The following is a 20,580-nucleotide window of genomic DNA, read 5'->3' as shown; positions in this document are numbered from 1 at the left end:
TTAGGACAAGGGCAGGAACACTATGATAGGATACCAAAGTATGGAAAACGTTTGGTATATAGAGGTGGCAGGGTACAAGTATGATAACAACAACATGAAGTCATGTTGACTTGCCAACAGGGTACCATTCAGGTTGGTGTGAAGGTATACTTGAGGCGGAAATGTTTACAATGGATGAAATGGAGTCTCTTACACATGTGTCAACAACTCTCACTGGAGAAAATGTAAGCACCTAAGTATCCCCACATCCACTTATTCTAATATAGTTGCCTGTAGACACTGCCCCAACCCATCAAACACAAATTTTATCTGAAGTTCTGAAGAACATTCTGTGGTTACAAGAGTACTTGTACGTTCTGCAGATTACATGACCTCATTCCAATTAAGTGCATAAAATAGAAACTCAAAGATGGAGCGCATGGCTTGACACAGGTCCAACTCATTTCTACTAGTTGTGGGGGAGGGTTGGGCAGTCAGGAATCAGAAAGACCCCTAAACACTTTCAATGTATTTTGGAGTCCATGCTATAACATGATGCCACAATCATCAGGCTGAAAGGAAAAGCTATACACCATTATGTACATGACTCTAAATCAATAGCTCGAGTGTAGTTTAATATATTATCAACCATGAACCACTGCGGGACATGAAATCGGCAAAATCACCCCCTTATCATCACTGAAGGAATTGACCTCAAGGTAATACTGACGGTCAACAGGTCAAACTTCCACCAAGTGGAGAATGGAGTTTTACCTTATAACTTATACTGCACTAAATTGTTACACAAAATACCTCAATACCGCAAGTGAACCCTGTCTTCTGACTGAAATGTTTACAATGTTGGCTGTAATAAAGTGATTATGACAAGTATACACTACCTTGAATCAGATGGCTTGCCCCAGCTGTCACGTCCTTCCCTGCTTGTATCTGTTCTTTCTACATCCCTAACAATATTTGGTGAGCTTTTCCCTGAAAGTCGCTTATTATCTAAACTGCTATCCCGTGCTCTGCCACTATTACTGAGACTCCGAGGTTTACCTGGAGAAGTTCTGCAACAAAAACAAAAGATGTTCATCATTTAAAATTTAAAATGTGTGTATGCAGGAAATCCACTGAAATAAAATGCATCATTATTGGCAAAGACTTCGGGGTGTTACACATTTAACACAAAACTGTGTAAAAGACAGCAATAAGTTTAAACCTGCCATTACTTCCTGATCAAGATTTCAAAACTTTCATCTGCAAATGATGGGTGTCTAGGTGTGAATCCCAGGATAGCAAATAGTTTTAAGCTATAATGAATATTCACTGCAGCAAATATTCCTCTAAAAATCAGGTATCTCGTTTTACTAGTAACATTGAGGCTGTGATGCAGGGATTAACATTTCACTTTGTGAGTTGTGTCTAAAAACTGGAGGACCACTGTACAGGAAAGACACATGTCTGGCAGCCTGGCATAAAGTTTTCTCCTGTCAAGAATGTTCCATCAATTTCTTATGTGTCTTATTCCTTCAAATCCTGGACACTGGCACTGGGACAGAGATGACATATGAGCTGGTCCCCATATGTTCTATCAGGGATGGATCTGTGGATATTAATGGAAACAGGAGTACCCTAATATCATGCAGAAAGTTCACAGAGATACATTCCCTGTGTGTATGAACACCATTCTAATGAAAAATACTGTCTTATTGTGTTAACACAAGAGGACTCAGGGCATTTGTGACATATTTTTGTGTCCTCAAAGTTCCCTCAATCATTACGAGCTGTGATAGCATCCCATACAATAACACCTGGAGTAACATCACTGTGCCTCTCCAAAGAAGAAAGGGATCTCTTGTCTGGTCATCACCATACTCACAGACTACGGTCATCCAGGATAGTGCAAAAGTGCAATATATCACTGAACACAAGGTGACTCCATTCAATATCAGTCCATGTTTCACTGTCATGGCACCACAGACATTTGTGTTGTACTGTCAATGGCAGCCTAAGCATGTGACACTAATTCTTTAGTCTAGCTACTGCTCCGACCAAAGGTGGGGCATGACATAAATTTTGCAGGGAGTCCATTGTTTGTTCTCAAACTGCAGGCACAGATGTGACAGAGTTACGATGTGCTTAGTACACAACACAGAGGTCCTCCCTTGTGTGGTTTACATGTTGCAAAGGTTGTTTCAAGTACACTGCAGAAGTTTTGCTGGGAAGCCCTTATACATCCTCCATACAGTCCTGATCTCTTCCCATGCGATTTCCATATTTTTGCAGCCCTGTAGAGAAATATTCGTGACTTGATATGCTTTGGATGAAGAAGTGCATGCATGAGTACAATCATGTTTCTGTAGGCAACCACAAACATTTTTCCATGAAGGCCTTGACTGTCTTGTATCACAGTCAGATAAATGTATTAACAGTTATGGTGATTACTTTCTAAATAATAAACTGTTTACTTTCTTTTTTCCATCTGCCTCATTTTCATTTAACTGTCCCTTACATATTGACACCTGGCAACATATTCTTTGTGCTTTAATTACTTTTGTCACACAGTGCAAATTAAAATACTTCCAATAAAATAATCTTCAATTTGATCATAACATTTATGCATATATCTTTAAAATTAATGCAATGTATCCCTTTCATTTGTGACATGATTAAAACTGTTGGATGAATTTTGCTTTATTAACAGGGACTATACAGAAAACCAATGATCCATTTAAAGGCATATTCCGTTATACGTTCAATCTTAAAACAGGCAATTTATAATGTAGGACTCCCAGAGGCAACCAATCACTAGGTCAGACCAGCCAAATTATTCTCCTGCACTCTCAAGCACTAGTGAACATCACTTTGTGGTTAGTGCCGCAAGACTTACCACATTTATGATGACGTTTCATGAAATACATTAACAAGCTGATGCACATTTTTGGGTTTTCCAGTATACTGATCAACTCTTAGAACTTCAGGATGATGCAGATGCAGTTTATACTGATGCTTCAGCTGTGTACTACCCAGCCAGTTAAAGAGTGAGACAAGAAAAGGATATGGAAAGAGAATGGACTTGACTACAGGGATCTTCTATCATTTCTTCTTGGTACTGTGGAAGATTTATATTTCTGCACTACACAGGCATTTATCAATTATCCTATCAATGTACAAAGATCCATAAATTTCAAAATGGGTGAATCAAGCAGACTACCATTAATACCGTATTTGAACATTATTGCTATGTTTCTTCCACCCACCCATACTAAAAACCATAGACTCCCATACATTGCAACAAATAAAAATTCTGTTCAAATCACTTAATGATAACACTTTTACTGTACACAGCAAACAGTCTCAGATTACTGACCATTCTGTCCAACAGATAATTTATGTACACAGACAGCAACAGTTCTATCACATTTGTCTTGTACAATCCTGATGTTAACTATAGCATTGCATCAAACAGGATATCTAAACATGTGAAAGCAGTCTGTTACCTGTCATCCAGAGTTCAAGCTTCTTTTTCTCTAGGAAATTCACTATATTCAAGCCAAGAATATGTTCAGGGATCCTGCAGCACACTGCCATTAAGGAAATTGGCCTACAACTGGGTGCACCTGTTCTTTTTCCCTTACTATATAACTGGAGGAAATTGTGCATCCCCTGTCACTTAGGACTGTTGGATGTGTGAGAGTTTAACGACATATGCAAACTAAGTAAGGGGACAATATTACTCTCCATAACACCGAACTGGAAATTCCATCAGAAGCTGGCACTTTGTTTTCAACTAGTTCACTGGCTTTTCAGTGCCAGAAATACTCATTTCTATGTCATCTATTTGATGATGTCATGTGGAGGGTAAACAAAGGCAATTCTTTACAACACTGCAGTGTGAAGAATTTTTTAACTGTGAGCTTTAAGGCTTTTTCTGTTCTTTTGCTGTCATTAGAGTGACAGAATAGAAGCTTTCGATTCGTTTAGCAATTTTGTGTATGACCTGAGTTTTTTACGATTCTCAGAAAGTTCTTTCACTATTGTATAATGTGAAACTTGTAACATGTGTCACGTGTAGCACCCCTTATAAACAATTACTTCTACAAACATGTGTCCATCAGCATTTCTATACACTTTCTTGAACTGAGAATGCAACAATCTGTTTTCTTCTTATTTTCTGAATGATGTTATAAAATCATGGTGGGTCTTTCCCACCCTTAAACTAATTATATAACACATCCTTCCCAGTGCGAAAATTTGATTATTTCAAATTCATGCACACAATTCATCTCTGTCCACTGCATTCATATTGAATGATGTCCATTCAATGTAAGGCAAGTTCCTAGCTACTGGTTATCTGGTTTGCTATGCAAAGAAAAAAGTCCTAGCCTTCTTGATGAACTTAATGATTCAACTAACCATCATTATTACAATAATAACATTGTGGTCAGTAATCCCTGCCTCTTTACTGACTCTGTCAATAAGGTTGGGTCTATCTGTAGCCACAAGATATAAAAAAAAATTATGTTATGTTTGGACTGCTGAACTAGCTGATGAAGATAGTTTCTGGAGAAAGTTTTCAGAACTGCTTTAGGACTGCCTGTCCTCTCCACCAACGGCAGTGTATGCAGGCATCCTAGTCTACACTTGGCATGCTAAGCTCTGCTCCTGCCACTAGTTGGGGTACTTTTGCAGAATACAGCTTAGACTTTCTTTGAATAATTTATAAGCTCTCCTCCTGCCACTAGTTGGGGTACTTTTGCAAAATACAGCTTAGACTTTCTTTGAATAATTTATAACTGTTGTAGCAGCATCAGATGACCATAAAAAGCATCCGGTACCTAATTTGAATTCATCTCAGCCAGTTATATATGCATCCAGATTAGTTTGCAGGTCGACTGAATTCTTACCTCACTAGCTCACTAGACATAATACTATTTTTTATTATAATGAACATACACCTCCTCCCCCCTCCCCAGAAAATCTAACCTATCTTTTCATAAAATATGTTGGAGCTTCCTGATTTTGATTTCATCCAGCTCTCAGTTCTAAGCATAATAAGGCCACAACGATTTTTCTGCTGAATGGTGAATTCCTGGACACAGTTACAAATGCTTTGGGAATAAGCTATAAGAATCTCGTCTCTGTAAATTGCTGACAAACCCATTTTGCTCTTTGGACATGGGACTCTCAACGTTCTTCGGAGAAGCTTGAAATCTCACCTTTCAGCCTGCAACCAAGGACAAATATCTTCATCACTTTCTCTAGCCAACTGCAGGAATTAAAGATGTTCTCAAAACTCAAGTGAGAGGCATCATTGGTCCTGACTTGAGCAATGACCTGAGCACATGATATCTACAGGCAAAATCTCCTCCATATCTCAAATAAGGTCTTCCAGCAAACATACAGAGTGCACAATGGTTTCTTTCTTACCATAGACAGTATTTTCCTAAGGGACACTATTAGTCACCTAGCACTGGTGCTCCTGGTAACTAATGAACCCCTCCCTCCTGTGTGTCTGAACAGAATTCTGCTGATGGGGCAGCCATGTGACTACTCTTGGGCAAACGGGAGAAACCAGACTGCCAGTCTCCACATTTGCCCTCTGCCTGTCCAATGTGAACCAGTCACAAATAATTAACTACAATGGGCTCATTTCTTAAAACTTTCCAATCAAACTGAAAAGTCTGCTACCTGGGACAAAATTACCACAAATTAAAGTTAGTTCACAAATAGAGGTCATCACCAGAAGTTTTTTCTAAGTAAGTAAAGGAAGGTGTTATGTTTATGCCAAGTAGAAAATACCTGACATCATTTCTGGGCACACAGTGTATAACATCACAAAATAACAACAAAATGTTGACATAATATGAAACACCTATTTGTCAGATAAAGAGTGTAGTATTCAATTTTAGTACTACCTTACGTCTTAGTTAATTGCTGTGTTGCAATCAAATACGTCACACCAATTAAGAATTTACTTCATGACTTGCTGGAGCCTTCCTCAAAATTCAAAACAAAATGGACATCAAACAGATCAATTTATTCAAACATAATTTTAATAAAATCATCTGTAATGAGTCTATAAAGGAGATTCAAAGCCAAATGCATTCATTCATAATGCCTCACATACACAGTACCTGTAATTTTTATCCTTTGAATTTCCTAAATCAGGAGAGTCCTTCTTCCTGGTATCTTTAGAAGGTCTCGGTGACCTCCTTGGGGAGCGAGATAAATGTTCTTTCCCTTTTGCTTTCGGAGATCGACTTCTGCCTCGATCTCTTTCCCTCTCTCGTTCCTTCTCTTTTTCACGTTCACGCTCCTTTTCCTTTTCCTTTTCCCTTTCTCGTTCTCTTTCACGTTCACGCTCTTTTTCTCTTTCCTTTTCTTTTTCTCTTTCACGTTCTCTTTCTTTCTCTCTTTCTCTCTCTTTTTCCTTTTCTTTTTCCTTCTCACGTTCTTTCTCTCTGTCTCTCTCCCTGTCTCTCGCTTGTGATCGTGGAGAGCTGCTCCTGTTACGTTTATCTTTTCGATCAGATGACAAAGATCTATTTGGGCGAGGTGACAGGTTATGCTTTACACCTGAAATGAAAATGTATGCAATTTGTTCAGAAAGTAAAAATGGATAAGATGGAAACAAACTAATTTAGTATTACAGACTAGGTGACCTTCAGAGAAAAGTAAATGACGCCATAATTTTGAAAATAAATACTAGAAAATACTTTTTATAAATAGTAAAATAAAAATAAAAATTTTAATTGTATTATCAGTTCATTAGATACAAACAATACTATCAATCACACTATCCTTCAGAGCATTAAAACCTTTATTATCTATTGCAGTGACTCTAATTATCAATACCAGATATCCACATTGCATGTGAGACATAATATAAATGATTTATTTTTTTTTTTTCTAAGTAGGACAATGATATACTGACAAATCAAATCTAAATATGTCATCAGCATTAATTTGTCCCAGAATCTCTGAAAATGCTGTCAGAACCATACATGAGATATATTAAGAGTTTTTTTCTAAACCCCCTTTTTTGTACAAATGGTCCATCCACTTCACACTATCTGCTCGACACCAACAAATAATATTCTGAAACCTCATACACAATCAATTAATTATAGTTGGGGATTCAAGCATCAGTTCAGACCACAACCTCTACTGAACAACTGAGAACGATACCAAGAACAGCAATGGGAACATTCATCAATCTACTGTGAATACTGTGGCACAAGCCTTGATTCCAGTGTTCCATCAAACATATTAATAATTAGTAAACCAGGTTTAAATGGAGACTGGTGGGAAGGAAAAGGGGGATTCACCAATTAGTGTGACTAATGCTGCTCTCCTCTCTCAATGGCATCACACAGTGTGCAAATCAGCAACTTCCAAGGCTAACAGTAATATCTAATTTGATCAAAGCAGTATCCATCCTATCCTAGTAATTCCTCAAGATTTTGCTAGGTCATTTTTCATGGTAAATACTTCTAAAGGACAAAGTGACTTTTTCATGGGACAGCGATCTGCACTTATAAAGCCGCTCGGCTTCCCAGCGACACACGACTTTGTATCTCAACAGCGAGGTGACAGCATGAACGGGGATGGCACACTGAAGTACCTTAGAATCACAACATGCCTCAATCTGTCCTTTCATTCCTCACAATTCCCATGTGCCAAAGTACCCATCAGAAAGACACCTCCTTCCCCAGTTGTTGTAGTTGGTGGAAGGCATCCTGGATATTCTGGATGACTTTATATGCTGGGTACAAACGTTGGAGAGAGAAAAGGGTGCTCAGATAATCTAAACAGACAAGAAATTTAGTCTGCTCCAGTGCCTGAAAAGCCGCATATAATTCTGCATCAAAGATAGTAAATTCTTGAGGCAGTCGAACGTTGAGGACATGATCCGGAAAAAGAACAGAGCAACCAACGGAGTCCCCCTGCTTAGACCCATCCACAAAGACAGATACATAGTTGCTGTGCTCATTTAAAATGTCTGGAAATATCGAATTAAAAAACAGAAGCAGGAGTGCAATCTCTCCTGTACTGCACTAAATCTAAAATGATGCCGGGCCTCTGCAGTAACCAGGGCAGCAGACTGTTAAAACGCTGAATTTGGGGCTGTACTTGCTCCGAGTAACACCAGCACATCTGCAACCAAATCCCAAATGGCACTGTGGCCTGTGGATGGCAGCACTGTGTGAAATAACTGCAGAAATTAATATATGATGTACAATGAACACACCCGTTAGGAGAGTGCAGCACAATTTGGCATTAATGGTGTATGGCAGCAGATGACCAAAGCGAGTGAATTTGCTAACAGCACGAAATGGCCTGCAGTGTCTCTTCTGGGCTTGTGGCCATACTGGTTGCAGCCTAAACAACTGGTCAGATGAGTCCAATTTCAGTTGGTAAAAGCTGATGGTAGGGCTCGAGAGGAGCGTAGACCCCACAAAGCTATGGACCCAAGTTGTCAGTAAGGCACAGTTCAAGCCGTTGATGGCTCCATAATTGTGTGAGCTGTATTTACATGGAATGAACTGGGTCCTGTGGTCCAACTGAATCGATCACTGACTGGAAGTGGTTATGTTTGGCTATTTGGAAACTGTTTGCAGCCATTCACAGATGTTCCCAAACAACAAGGAAATTTTCACGAATGACAATTCGCCATGTCACTGGGCCACAATTATTCGCATATGATTTGAAAAACATTCTAGACAATTCGAATGAATGATTGGGCCACTCATATCACCTGACGTGAATCCCATCGAACATTTATGGGACATAATTGAGAGTTCAGTTCATGCACAAAATCCTGCACCAGCAACTCTTTTGCAATTACGGATAGCTATAGAGACAGCACGGCTCAATATTTCTGCAGGGGGCTTCCAACGACTTGTTAAGTCCATGTAAAAGGAGATCTGACACAGTGTTAGGAGGTATCCCACGACTTTTGTCACCTCAGTGTATAGATTCATTTGGAACAACTAGCAGCAAAGGAAAATACTGGAAGAGCACTTGCCTGTGAAAGGCAAAGGTACCGAGTTCGAGTCTCGGTACGGCACACAGCTTTATTCTGCCAGGAAGTTTCATATCAGCGCACACTCGACTGCAGAGTGAAAATCTCATTCTGCAAAATACTGCAGTTTGGACAAATGTGCAGATCTGAAAGAACACTCATATACCATCTTTCATCACCACACAAGACCCTTAAAGTAAAAAAGGTGAACTACTAATACTGAAAATGGAAAATGAAAGGGATATTTTATGTTTATCTGAACATTACTTGGAGATGAATAAACAGATACATATAGATGGATGAAAGCTAAAATCAGTATTAGGTATAAGGCCATACAAGATACAAACATTGAGGCAAACATATCTCTAAATGCTGCACCACAACATGGAAAATTGAATAGACAAGCTAATGGCAGTACTGACAGTTTACAGACAACCTAGAAAATATGTTTGATTTTTCACTAAGCAGCTGAAAAGGTTCTTAATAAAGTAATGCCGACTTAACCGGAGACATATGTTTTAAGGTGAATTTAATTTTGATTTTCTGTCTGATAGTACACCTACTCCCCCCCCCCCCCCCTCCCCAATGAACCATGGACCTTGCCGTTGGTGGGGAGGTTTGTGTGCCTCAGTGATACAGATAGCTGTACCATAGGTGCAAGCACAAAGCACAACGGACCGGTATCTGTGGAGAGGCCAGACAGAAGTATGGTTCCTGAATAGGGGTAGCAGCCTTTTCAGTAGTTGCAGGGGCAACAGTCTAGATGATTGACTGATCTGGCCTTGTAACACTAACCAAAACGACCTTGCTGTGCTGGTACTGCGAACGGCTGAAAGCAAGGGGAAACTACAGCCATAATTTTTCCCAAGGGCATTCAGCTTTACTGTATGGTTAAATGATGATGGCACCCTCTTCGGTAAAATATTCTGGAAGTAAAATAGTGCCCCATTCAGATCTTCGGGCGGGGACTACTCAGGAGGACGTCGTTTTCAGGAAAAGAGAACTGGCATTCTACGGATCGGAGTGTGGAATGTAAGATCCCTTAATCAGGCAGGTAGGTTAGATAATTTAGAAAAGGAAATAGATAGGTTAAAGTTAGATATAGTGGGAATTAGTGAAGTTCGGTGGCAGGAGGAACAAGACTTCTGGTCATGTGAATACAGGGTTATAAATACAAATTCAAATAGGGGTAATCCAGGAGTAGGTTTAATAATGAATAAAAAAAATAGGAGTGCAGGTAAGCTACTACAAACAGCATGGTGAACACATTATTGTGGCCAAGATAGACACGAAGCCCATACCTACCACAGTAGTACAAGTTTATATGCCAACTAGCTCCGCAGATGATGTAGAGATTGATGAAATGTATGATGAGGTAAAAGAAATTATTCAGATAGCGAAGGGAAACAAAAATTTAATAGTCATGGGTGACTGGAATTCAACAGCAGGAAAAGGAAGAGAAGGAAACATAGTAGGTGAATATGGAATGGGGGTAACGAATGAAAGAGGAAGCCGCCTGGTAGAATTTACACTGTGCTTAACTTAATCATAGCTAATGAAGGGAGCAGAGGATCAATAAGGTGAAAAGACAAGGGCTAGTAGAAATCCTTGGGTATCAGAAGATATATTGAATTTAATTGATGAAAGGAGAAAATTAAAAAATGCAGTAAATGAAGCAGGCAAAAAAGAATACAAATGTCTCTAAAATGAGATCGACAGGAAGCGCAAAATGGCTAACCAGGGATGTCTACAGGACAAATGAAAGGATGTAGAGGTATATAACATTTAGGGGTAAGATAGATACTGCCAATAGGAAAATTAAAGAGACCTTTGGAGAAAAGAGAACCACTTGTATGAATATCAAGAGCTCAGATGAAAACCCAGTTCTAAGCAAAGAAGGGAAAGCAGAAAGGTGGAAAGAGTATATAGAGGGTTTATACAAGGGTGATGTACTTGAGGACAATATTGTGAAAATGGAAGAGGATGTAGATGAAGATGAAATGGGAGATATGATACTGCGTCAAGAGTTTGACAGAGCACTGAAAGACCTAAGTCAAAACAAGGCCCCGAGAGTAGACAACATTCCATTAGAACTACTGATAGCCTTGGGAGAGCCAGCCCTGACAAAACTCAACCATCTGGTAAGCAAGATGTATGAAACAGGCAAAATACCCTCAGACTTCAAGAAGAATATAATAATTCCAATTCCAAAGAAAGCAGGTGTTGACAGATGTGAAAATTACCAAACAATCGGTTTAATAAATCGCGGCTGCAAAATACTAACACGAATTCTTTACAGACGAATGGAAACACCGGTAGAAGCCGAACTCGGGGAAGATCAGTTTGGATTTCGTAGAAATGTTTAACACATTATGCAATACTGACTTATCTTAGAAGATAGATTAAGGAAAAGCAAACCTATGTTTCTAGCATTTGTAAACTCAGAGAAAGCTGTTGACAATGTTGACTGGAATACTCTCTATCAAATTCTGAAGGCAGCAGGGGTAAAATACAGGGAGTGAAAGGCTATTTACAATTTGTACAGAAACCAGATGGCAGTTATAGGAGTCAAGGGGCATAAAAAGGAAGCAGTGGTTGGGAAGGGAGTGAGACAGGGTTGTAGCCTATCCTTGATGTCATTAAATCTGTATATTGAGCAAGCAGTAAAGGAAACAAAATAAAAATTCGGAGTAGGAATTAAAATCCACAGAGAAGAAATAAAAACTCTGAGGTTCGCCGCTGACATTGTAATTCCGTCAGAGACAGCAAAGGACCTGGAAGAGCAGTTGAACGGAATGGACAGTGTCTTGAAAGGAGGATATAAGATGAACACCAACAAAAGCAAAACGAGGATAACGGAATGTAGTTGAATAAATCGGGTGATGCTGAGGGAATTAGATTAGGAAATGAGACACTTAAAGTAGTAAATGAGTTTTGCTATTTGGGGAGCAAAAGAACTGATAATGGTCGAAGCAGAGAGCATATAAAATGTAGACTAGAAATGGTAAGGAAAGCGTTTCTGAAGAAGAGAAATTGGTAACATCGAGTATAGATTTTAGTGTCAGGGAGTCGTTTCTGAAAGTATTTGTATGGAGTGTAGCCATGTATGGAAGTGAAACATGGACAATAAATAGTTTGGACAAGAAGAGAATAGAAGCTTTCGAAATGTGGAGCTACACAAGAATGCTGAAGATTAAATGGGTAGATCACATAACTAATGAGGTGGTAATGAATAGAATTGGGGAGAAGAGAAGTTTGTGGCAAAACTTGACTAGAAGAAGGGATTGGTTGGTAGGAGATGTTTTGAGGCATCGAGGGATCACCAATTTAGTACTGGAGGGCAGCGAGGAGGGTTAAAATCGTAGAGGGAGACCATGAGATGAATACACTAAGCAGGTTCAGAAGGATGTAGGTTGCAGTAGGTACTGGGAGATGAAGAAGCTTGCACAGAATGGAGCAGCATGTAGAGCTGCATCAAAACAGTCTCTGGACTGAAGACCACAACAACAACAACAGTACTGATCATGGACACCTTGTGTTGATGATGTGCAGTTTTATGGTACTTCCCATAGTAAAATTCCCAAAGGTGTTTGAAGTTCACAGTGCAAGACCCAGTGACAACTTGTTCTTAGATACAAATACCTTCATTATTTACAGATAAAAATTAACAGTATGTCTACATCTATCTGACTTCTTTGCAATTCACACTTAAGTGTTTGGCAGAGGCACAGAACCACATTCTGACTATTTCTCGGCTGTTGCACACTCTGACAGCACGTGGGAAAAATGAACACCTAAATATTTCTGTGTGAACTCTGATTTCTCTTATTTTATTAAAATAGTAATATCTCACTGCATAGGTGGGAGTCAACAAAATATTTTTGCATTCCGAGAAGAAAATAGGCAACAGAAATTTCTTGAAAAGATCTCACTGCAACAAAAAATGCCTTTGTTTTAATGATGCCCTCCCCCAAACTCATTTATCATATTCTAACAATCTCTCCCCTATTTCACAATAATACAAAACAAGTTGCTCTTCTCTTAACTTTTTCGATATCGTCTGCCAATCTTATCTGGTAATGTTGCCATACTGTACAGCAATAACGCAGCAGATGACAGACAAGCAATGTGTAGGCAATCTCTTTAGTAGATTTGTTAAATCCTCTTAAGTGTTCTGCCGATAAAACAATTTTTTATTCACCTTATCCATAACATTACCTGATTATACAAGTTAAATGCTTATGACTACACACGCCTGCCAAGCAGGTAGGTTCAGATCACAAAAGAAAAACATAATCAATGACTATCACAGTGTTTGGAGAAACCTTAAGCAAAGGACACAATGTTGTTGAAAAATTTAACTCTTTGTTAAACATATTACTTCTGGATGTGTAATACCATCTCCTTCAAAAAAAAAAAAAAAAAAAAACATGATGGAACAATTCAATAGAATGTGGTTAACAGGTGTAGAACACATGGGATTAAAATATTTTTGAACAGGAAGAGAAACATCTGTTTCAGAGAACAAGTTGTAACCGAGAGTTAAAGTCCATTAACATAATTAATGTAAAATCCACTGATCTGATACATAAAATCCATGTATTATGAAAAAAAAAACACCACACAAATTGCAGCAATATTAAGCAAAAAGCAGTTCACTGTTACCAATCACTGAGTGTTTCTAATGTTTAAACCACATTCATCAGATGGCTTTATGTGGAATAACATGGTATACTTGTGTTGTGTTACAAATTTGGAGCAGCCTGTGGCTCTTTCTAGTAGAGAAAAACAAAACTATTTCGGTATATGTACTACTTCAGGACATTCACTATTTAGTAGACAAAATTCTATTTCAGTACATGTATTGAAACAATGTTTTATTTTTCTTTATTAGACAGTCCACAGGTTATTCCACAGACATAACACAACATACGATGCCATACTGATCCACATAAATCCACTCGATAAGGAGGTTTAAATCTCCAAAATGCATTGCGGTTTGCTCCAGAACATTTGAACATATTTTTAGCTCGAATATAATAAATTTTCTTGAGATCGAGAAGCTAATTCCATGAATCAGCATGGTTTCAGAAAGCATTGCTCATGCAGAACTCAGCTTGCCCTTTCCTCACATAATATACTGAGAACAGGCAGATTCCATATTTCTAGATTCCCACAAACCGTTTTACACAGTGCCACATTGCAGGCTGCTAAATAAGCTACAAGCATATGGCTCAAAAGACTTGTTAAGTTATAGAACTCAGTATGGTGTCCTTGAAGTCAAGTGTTTCTCAGAGACAAGGATATCATCAGGAGTGCTCCAGGGAAGTATGATGGGATCACTATTATTCTCTGTATACATAAATGATTTGGCAGACAGGGTGGGCAGCAATCTGCAGTTGTTTCCTGATTATGCTGTGGTGTACAGTACGTCTCGATGTTGAGTAATTGTACAAGGATACAAGAGGACTCAGAAAAATTTCTAGTTGGTGTGATGAATGGCAGCTACTTCTAAGTGTAGAAAAATGTAAGTTAATGCAGATGAGTAGGAAAACCAAACATGTAATGTTTGGATACAGCAATAATAGTGTCCTGCTTGTCACACTAAGGTCATTTAAATATCTGGGCATAATGTTGCAATGCAATATGAAATGGAACAAGTCTGTGAGAATCATAGTAGGAAAGGCAAATGATCAACTCCAGCTTATTGGGAGAATTCTAGGAAAGTTTGTTTCATGTCTAAAGGAGAATGCATATAAGAAGCTAGTGCGACCTATTCTTGAATACTGCTTGAGTGTTTGGGATACACACCACATTGGATTAAAGGAAGAAATCGAAGCAATTCATTGGCGGGCTGCTAGGTTTGTTACTGGTAGGTTCAAACAACATGCAAGTGTTAAGGAGATGCTTCAAGAACTCAAATGCAGTCCCTAGAGGGAAGGTGACATTCTTTGCAGGGAACACTATTGAAGAAATTTAGAGAACCGGCATTTGAAGCTGACGGCAAAACAATTCTGTTGCCTCCAACATAAATTGCACATAAGGACCATGAAGATAAGACATGAGAAATTAGGGCTTATAGAGAGACATATAGTCATTTTTCCCTTGTTCTATTTGTGACTGGAACAGGAGAGGAAATAACTAATAGTGGTACAGGATGTCCTCCGCCATACGCCGTAAGGTGGATTGCAGAGTATCGATGGATGGATGGATGGATGGATGTATGGATGATTTGGAGGAGGGGCCTAACAGTAAGGTTATCGGTCCCATCAGATTAGGGAAGGGTGGGGAAGGAAGTCGGCCAAGCCGTTTCAAAGGAACCATCCTGGCATTTGCCTGAGCGATTTAGGGAAATCACAGAAAACATAAATTAGGGTTGCCAGATGCAAGATTCAACTGTCAACCTCCCGAATGTTAGTCCAACGTGCTAATCACTTCGCCTCCTTGCTCAGTAAGAGTATCAATGGAGATATAGATGTACATGTAGGTGGGAACAGTAAAAGTTTTTCACTCGATATCAATAACAGTCACAGTAAAGCCTAAACAGAAATGTTTTTATCTAGCTACATCTAATTTCTTTCAGTTGGAGGGAAGAAAGGGGACGGAGGGGGACAGAGGAACAGAGGGGGGAGAGAGGAACAGAGGGAGTAGAGGGGGACAGAGGGGGGAGAGGGGGAGAGGGGGGAGATGGAGGGGAGAGGGAGGGGGAGAGGGGGGAGGGGAGGGGGAGAGGGAGGGGGAGAGGGGGGAGGGGAGGGGGAGAGGGGGGAGGGGGAGAGGGGGTTAGGGGGAGAGGGGAGAGGGAGGGGGGAGCGGTGGGAGAGGGCAACAGAGGGGGAGAGGGGAACAGTGGGGGGAGAGGGGGCGGAGGGGCAGAGGGGGCGGAGGGGCAGAGGGGGCGGAGGGGCAGAGGGGGCGGAGGGCCAGAGGGGGCGGAGGGCCAGAGGGGGCGGAGGGCCAGAGGGGACGGAGGGCCAGAGGGGGCGGAGGGGCAGAGAGGGCGGAGGGCCAGAGGGGGCGGAGGGGCAGAGAGGGCGGAGGGCCAGAGGGGGCGGAGGGGCAGAGAGGGCGGAGGGGCAGAGAGGGCGGAGGGCCAGAGGGCGCGGAGGGGGCGGAGGGGCAGAGAGGGCGGAGGGGCAGAGAGGGCGGAGGGCCAGAGGGCGCGGAGGGGGCGGAGGGCCAGAGGGGGCGGAGGGCCAGAGGGGGCGGAGGGCCAGAGGGGGCGGAGGGCCAGAGGGGGCGGAGGGGGCGGAGGGGGAGAGGGGGCAGAGGGGGCAGAGGGGGCGGAGGGGGAGAGGGGGCAGAGGGGGCGGAGGGGGAGAGGGGGCAGAGGGGGCGGAGGGGGAGAGGGGGCAGAGGGGGCGGAGGGGGAGAGGGGGCGGAGGGGGAGAGGGGGCGGAGGGGAAGAGGGGGCGGGGGGAGACGGGAAGAGGGGGCGGAGGGGGAGGGGAAGAGGGGGCGGGGGGAGACGGGAAGAGGGGGCGGGGGGAGAGGGGAAGAGGGGGCGGGGGGATAGGGGAAGAGGGGTCGGAGGGGGAGAGGGGTCGGAGGGGGAGAGGGGTCGGAGGGGGAGAGGGGTCGGAGGGGGAGAGGGGTCGGAGGGGGAGAGGGGTCGGAGGGGGAGAGGGGTCGGAGGGGGAGAGGGGTCGGAGGGGGAGAGGGGTCGGAGGGGGAGAGGGGTCGGAGGGGGAGAGGGGTCGGAGGGGGAGAGGGGTCGGAGGGGGAGAGGGGTCGGAGGGGGAGAGGGGTCGGAGGGGGAGAGGGGTCGGAGGGGGAGAGGCGTCGGAGGGGGGTGGGGGACGGATGGGGGGAGGTGGACGGAGGGGGGAGGGGGACGGAGGGGGGGACAGAGGGGGGAGGGAGACAGAGGGGGGAGGGGACGGAGGGGGGAGGGGGACGGAGGGGGAGGGGGACGGAGGGGGGAGGGGGACGGAGGGGGGAGGGGGACGGAGGGGGGAGGGGGACGGAGGGGATGAGGGGCAGAGGGGTTGTGTGGGCGGAGGGGATGCGGGGGCGGAGGGGATGAGGGGCGGAGGGGATGAGGGGGCGGAGGGGATGAGGGGGCGGAGGGGATGAGGGGGCGGAGGGGATGAGGGGGCGGAGGGGAAGAGGGGGCGGAGGGGATGAGGGGGCGGAGGGGATGAGGGGGCGGAGGGGATGAGGGGGCAGAGGTATGAGGGGGCGGAGGTATGAGGGGGCAGAGGGATGAGAGGGCGGAAGGATGAGGGGCGAGGGGGCGGAGGGGTGAGGGGGCGGAGGGCGAGGGGGCGGAGGGGGCGGAGGGGCGAGGGGGCGGAGGGGCGAGGGTGCGGAGGGCGAGGGGGCGGAGGGGCGAGGGGGCGGAGGGGTGAGGGGGCGGAGGGGTGAGGGGGCGGAGGGGTGAGGGGGTGAGGGGGCGGAGGGGGTGAGGGGGCGGAGGGGGTGAGGGGGCAGAGGGGGTGAGGGGGCGGAGGGGGTGAGGGGGCAGAGGGGGTGAGGGGGCGGAGGGGGTGAGGGGGCGGAGGGGGTGAGGGGGCGGAGGGGTGAGGAGGCGGAGGGGGTGAGGGGGCTGAGGGTGTTAGGGGGCGGAGGGGGTGAGGGGTCGGAGAGGGGGAGTGGGAGGAGGGGGAGAGGGAAAGGGGGACGGAGAAGGAGAGGGGGCGGAGAGGGGGAGGGGGGCGGATAGGGGGAGGGAGAGGGGGAGGGGGGCGGATAGGGGGAGGGAGAGGGGGAGGGGTCGGAGAGGGGGAGGGGTCGGAGAGGGGGAGGGGTCGGAGAGGGGGAGGGGGCGGAGAGGGGGAGGGGGCGGAGAGGGGTAGGGAGCAGAGAGGGGTAGGGAGCAGAGAGGGGTAGGGGGCGGAGAGGGGTAGGGGGCGGAGCTGGTAGGGGCGGAGCTGGGAGGGGGCGGAGCTGGGAGGGGACGGAGCTGGGAGGGGACGGAGAGGGGAAGGGGACGGAGAGGGGATGGGACAGAGAGGGGAGGGGAGGGGACGGAGAGGGGAGGGGATGGAGAGGGGGGTAGGCAGAGAGGGGAAGGGGACGGAGAGGGCGAGCGGACGGAGAGGGGGAGCGAACATAGAGGGGGAGCGGGCCGGAGAGGGGGAGCGGGCCGGAGAGGGGGAGCGGACGGAGAGGGGGAGCGGACGGAGAGGGGGAGCGGACGGAGAGGGGGAGCGGGCCGGAGAGGGGGAGCGGGCCGGAGAGGGGGAGCGGGCCGGAGAGGGGGAGCGGGCCGGAGAGGGGGAGCGGGCAGGAGAGGGGGAGCGGGCCGGAGAGGGGGAGCGGGCCGGAAAGGGGAGCGGGCCGGAAAGGGGAGCGGGCCGGAGAGGGGGAGCGGTCCGGAGAGGGGGAGCGGGCCGGAGAGGGGGAGCGGTCCGGAGAGGGGGAGCGGTCCGGAGAGGGGGAGCGGTCCGGAGAGGGGGAGGGGGCGGAGAGGGGGAGGGGGCGGAGAGGGGGAGGGGGCGGAGAGGGGGAGCGGGCGGAGAGGGGGAGCGGGCGGAGAGGGGGAGCGGGCGGAGAGGGGGAGCGGGCGGAGTGGGGGAGGGGGCGGAGAGGGGGAGCGGGCGGAGAGGGGGAGCGGGCGGAGAGGGGGAGGGGGCGGAGAGGGGGAGGGGGCGGAGAGGGGGAGGGGGCGGAGAGGGGGAGCGGGCGGAGAGGGGGAGCGGGCGGAGAGGGGGAGCGGGCGGAGAGGGGGAGGGGGCGGAGAGGGGGTTGTGGGTGGAGAGGGGGAGGGGGCGGAAAGTGGGAGGGGGCGGAGAGGGTGAGGGGGCGGAGAGGGGGAGGGGGCGGAGAGGGGGAGGGGGCGGAGAGGGGGAGGGGGCGGAGAGGGGGAGGGGGCGGAGAGGGGGAGGGGGCGGAGAGGGGGAGGGGGCGGAGAGGGGGATGGGGCGGAGAGGGGGATGGGGCGGAGAGGGGGAGGGGGCGGAGAGTTGGAGGGGGACAGAGAGGGGATAGATGGGCGGAGAGGGGGACGGGGCGGAGAGTTGGAGGGGGACAGAGAGGGGATAGATGGCCGGAGAGGGGGAGGGGGACAGGGAGGGGGAGGTGGTCGGAGAGGGGATGGGGGCGGAGAGGGGATGGGGGCGGAGAGGGCGAGGGGGACAGGGACGGCGAGGGGGACAGGGACGGAGAGGGGTACAGGGAGAGGGGACAGATAGGGGGAGTGGTAGAGGGAGAGGGGACGGAGAGGGGGAGTGGTAGAGGGAGATGGGACGGAGAGGGGGAGGGGTAGAGGGAGAGGGGACGGAGAGGGGGCGGGGGTGAGGGGACGGAGAGGGGGATGAGGAGAGGGGACGAAGAGGGGGAGGAGAGGGATGGCCATGGGGAGGGGGAGGGGGATGGGTGGGAGGGGAGGGAGCAGAAGGGGTGAGGGGAGGGAGAGAAGGGGGAGGAGGGGAAGGGAGATGGCCAGGGGGACGGAGAGGGGGTGGGCAAGGGGGAAGGGAGAGGGCCATGGGGATTGGAGATGGCCAGGGGGAAGGAGAGGGGGCAGGCGAGGGGGAAGGGGGAATGGAGGGGTGGGCAAGGGAGGGGGAGGGGAATGGAGGGGGAGGGAAGGGGAGGGGTGGTGGAGGGGGCTGTGTAGCGGTAGGGGGAGGGGAGGTACGGGTCAGTGGGAGGTGGAGCGGGAGGGGAGGGTCAGGGGGAGGGGGCGTGGGAGGGGTGAGAAAGTGGACTGCAGTAGAATATTATGTTATGTTTCACAACACATTTTGTTAACTGCTTCTGTATTCCACTTTTGTAAAGGATTCTCTAGACAGAAAGCCATACAGAGTGATACAATGAATAATGTAGTATTGGTATATTCAGTGAATCGACTGAATATTATCCAAAGAAACAACTGCATTTACCAGACTATAAGAATGTTTTTTGTCAAACACATCATTAGAAAAATTCAAGGGTCATTCTACATTCTTTTGTTTCTGAGGTCAATATTTTTATGTTGTGTAACAGCGTAATATGAGGGTCATCTTAAACTTCCAGGTAAAGCTTTGGCAACTAAGCTTATTTACAGATTTAATTTGAAAAATTTAGAAGGGTGGAATGGGCAACTGCAGCACCAGCTTGGCTGTGCACTAGGCTGAATGTGAGGATAGGAAGGGGTAGCATATTTCATCATGCTACCAATCACGGGAACATAAGCTGTGTTCCTTGTGTTTTTGTGAACACTGACCATGCTTAAACTGCAGTTTGCCCAGATGCAATTGCAGTTGAAATGGAAATGACTTTAAAATTGTACACATACTCAACAACAGTATACATTTCTAAAGGCAACAAATTAAAACTGATAAAAATATGTTCCAATATGTTCACAAAAACACTTGAAACACGTTAACACCAATGAAACATGAGCTTCAACAACGGTGCTACAGCTATAAAACGCTGCTAATTTTAAAGCATGACAAGCACATGGTGAAGCGCAGTCTCAACTCAACATCTTACAGTTGTTGCCAATCCTGCAGTACAGAGCCAAGAGATAAAAGCCTTGTTGTCATTTAGTTTGCTTAAGAAGAACTGTAAATTGTAGTAATCAATGACAATTGCAAATCACAGTTGTGACTGTGTTGAGAAATATGGATCTACATGTTTGC

At 46.2% G+C, this 20,580-nt stretch overlaps 1 protein-coding gene across 9 annotated transcripts in view; it reads right to left on the bottom strand.

Annotated features, from left to right (window-relative positions):
• The window catches only part of LOC126236927 (zinc finger CCCH domain-containing protein 13-like), a 264,568-nt gene that overhangs the window by 152,202 nt on the left and 91,786 nt on the right, over positions 1–20,580 (bottom strand). For all 9 annotated transcript variants that reach the window (XM_049946596.1, XM_049946597.1, XM_049946598.1 and 6 more), the window contains exons 6-7: positions 6,120–6,561; positions 879–1,049 (exon numbers count right to left, since the gene is read on the bottom strand). In XM_049946596.1, coding sequence (XP_049802553.1) covers positions 879–1,049; positions 6,120–6,561 — 613 coding nt within the window. The remainder of the gene's footprint in view (positions 1–878; positions 1,050–6,119; positions 6,562–20,580) is intronic.

This window comes from Schistocerca nitens, chromosome 2 (genome assembly GCF_023898315.1).
Source record: "Schistocerca nitens isolate TAMUIC-IGC-003100 chromosome 2, iqSchNite1.1, whole genome shotgun sequence".
Classification (NCBI taxonomy): domain Eukaryota; kingdom Metazoa; phylum Arthropoda; class Insecta; order Orthoptera; family Acrididae; genus Schistocerca; species Schistocerca nitens.
This window is presented reverse-complemented; position numbering and strand designations above follow the sequence as displayed.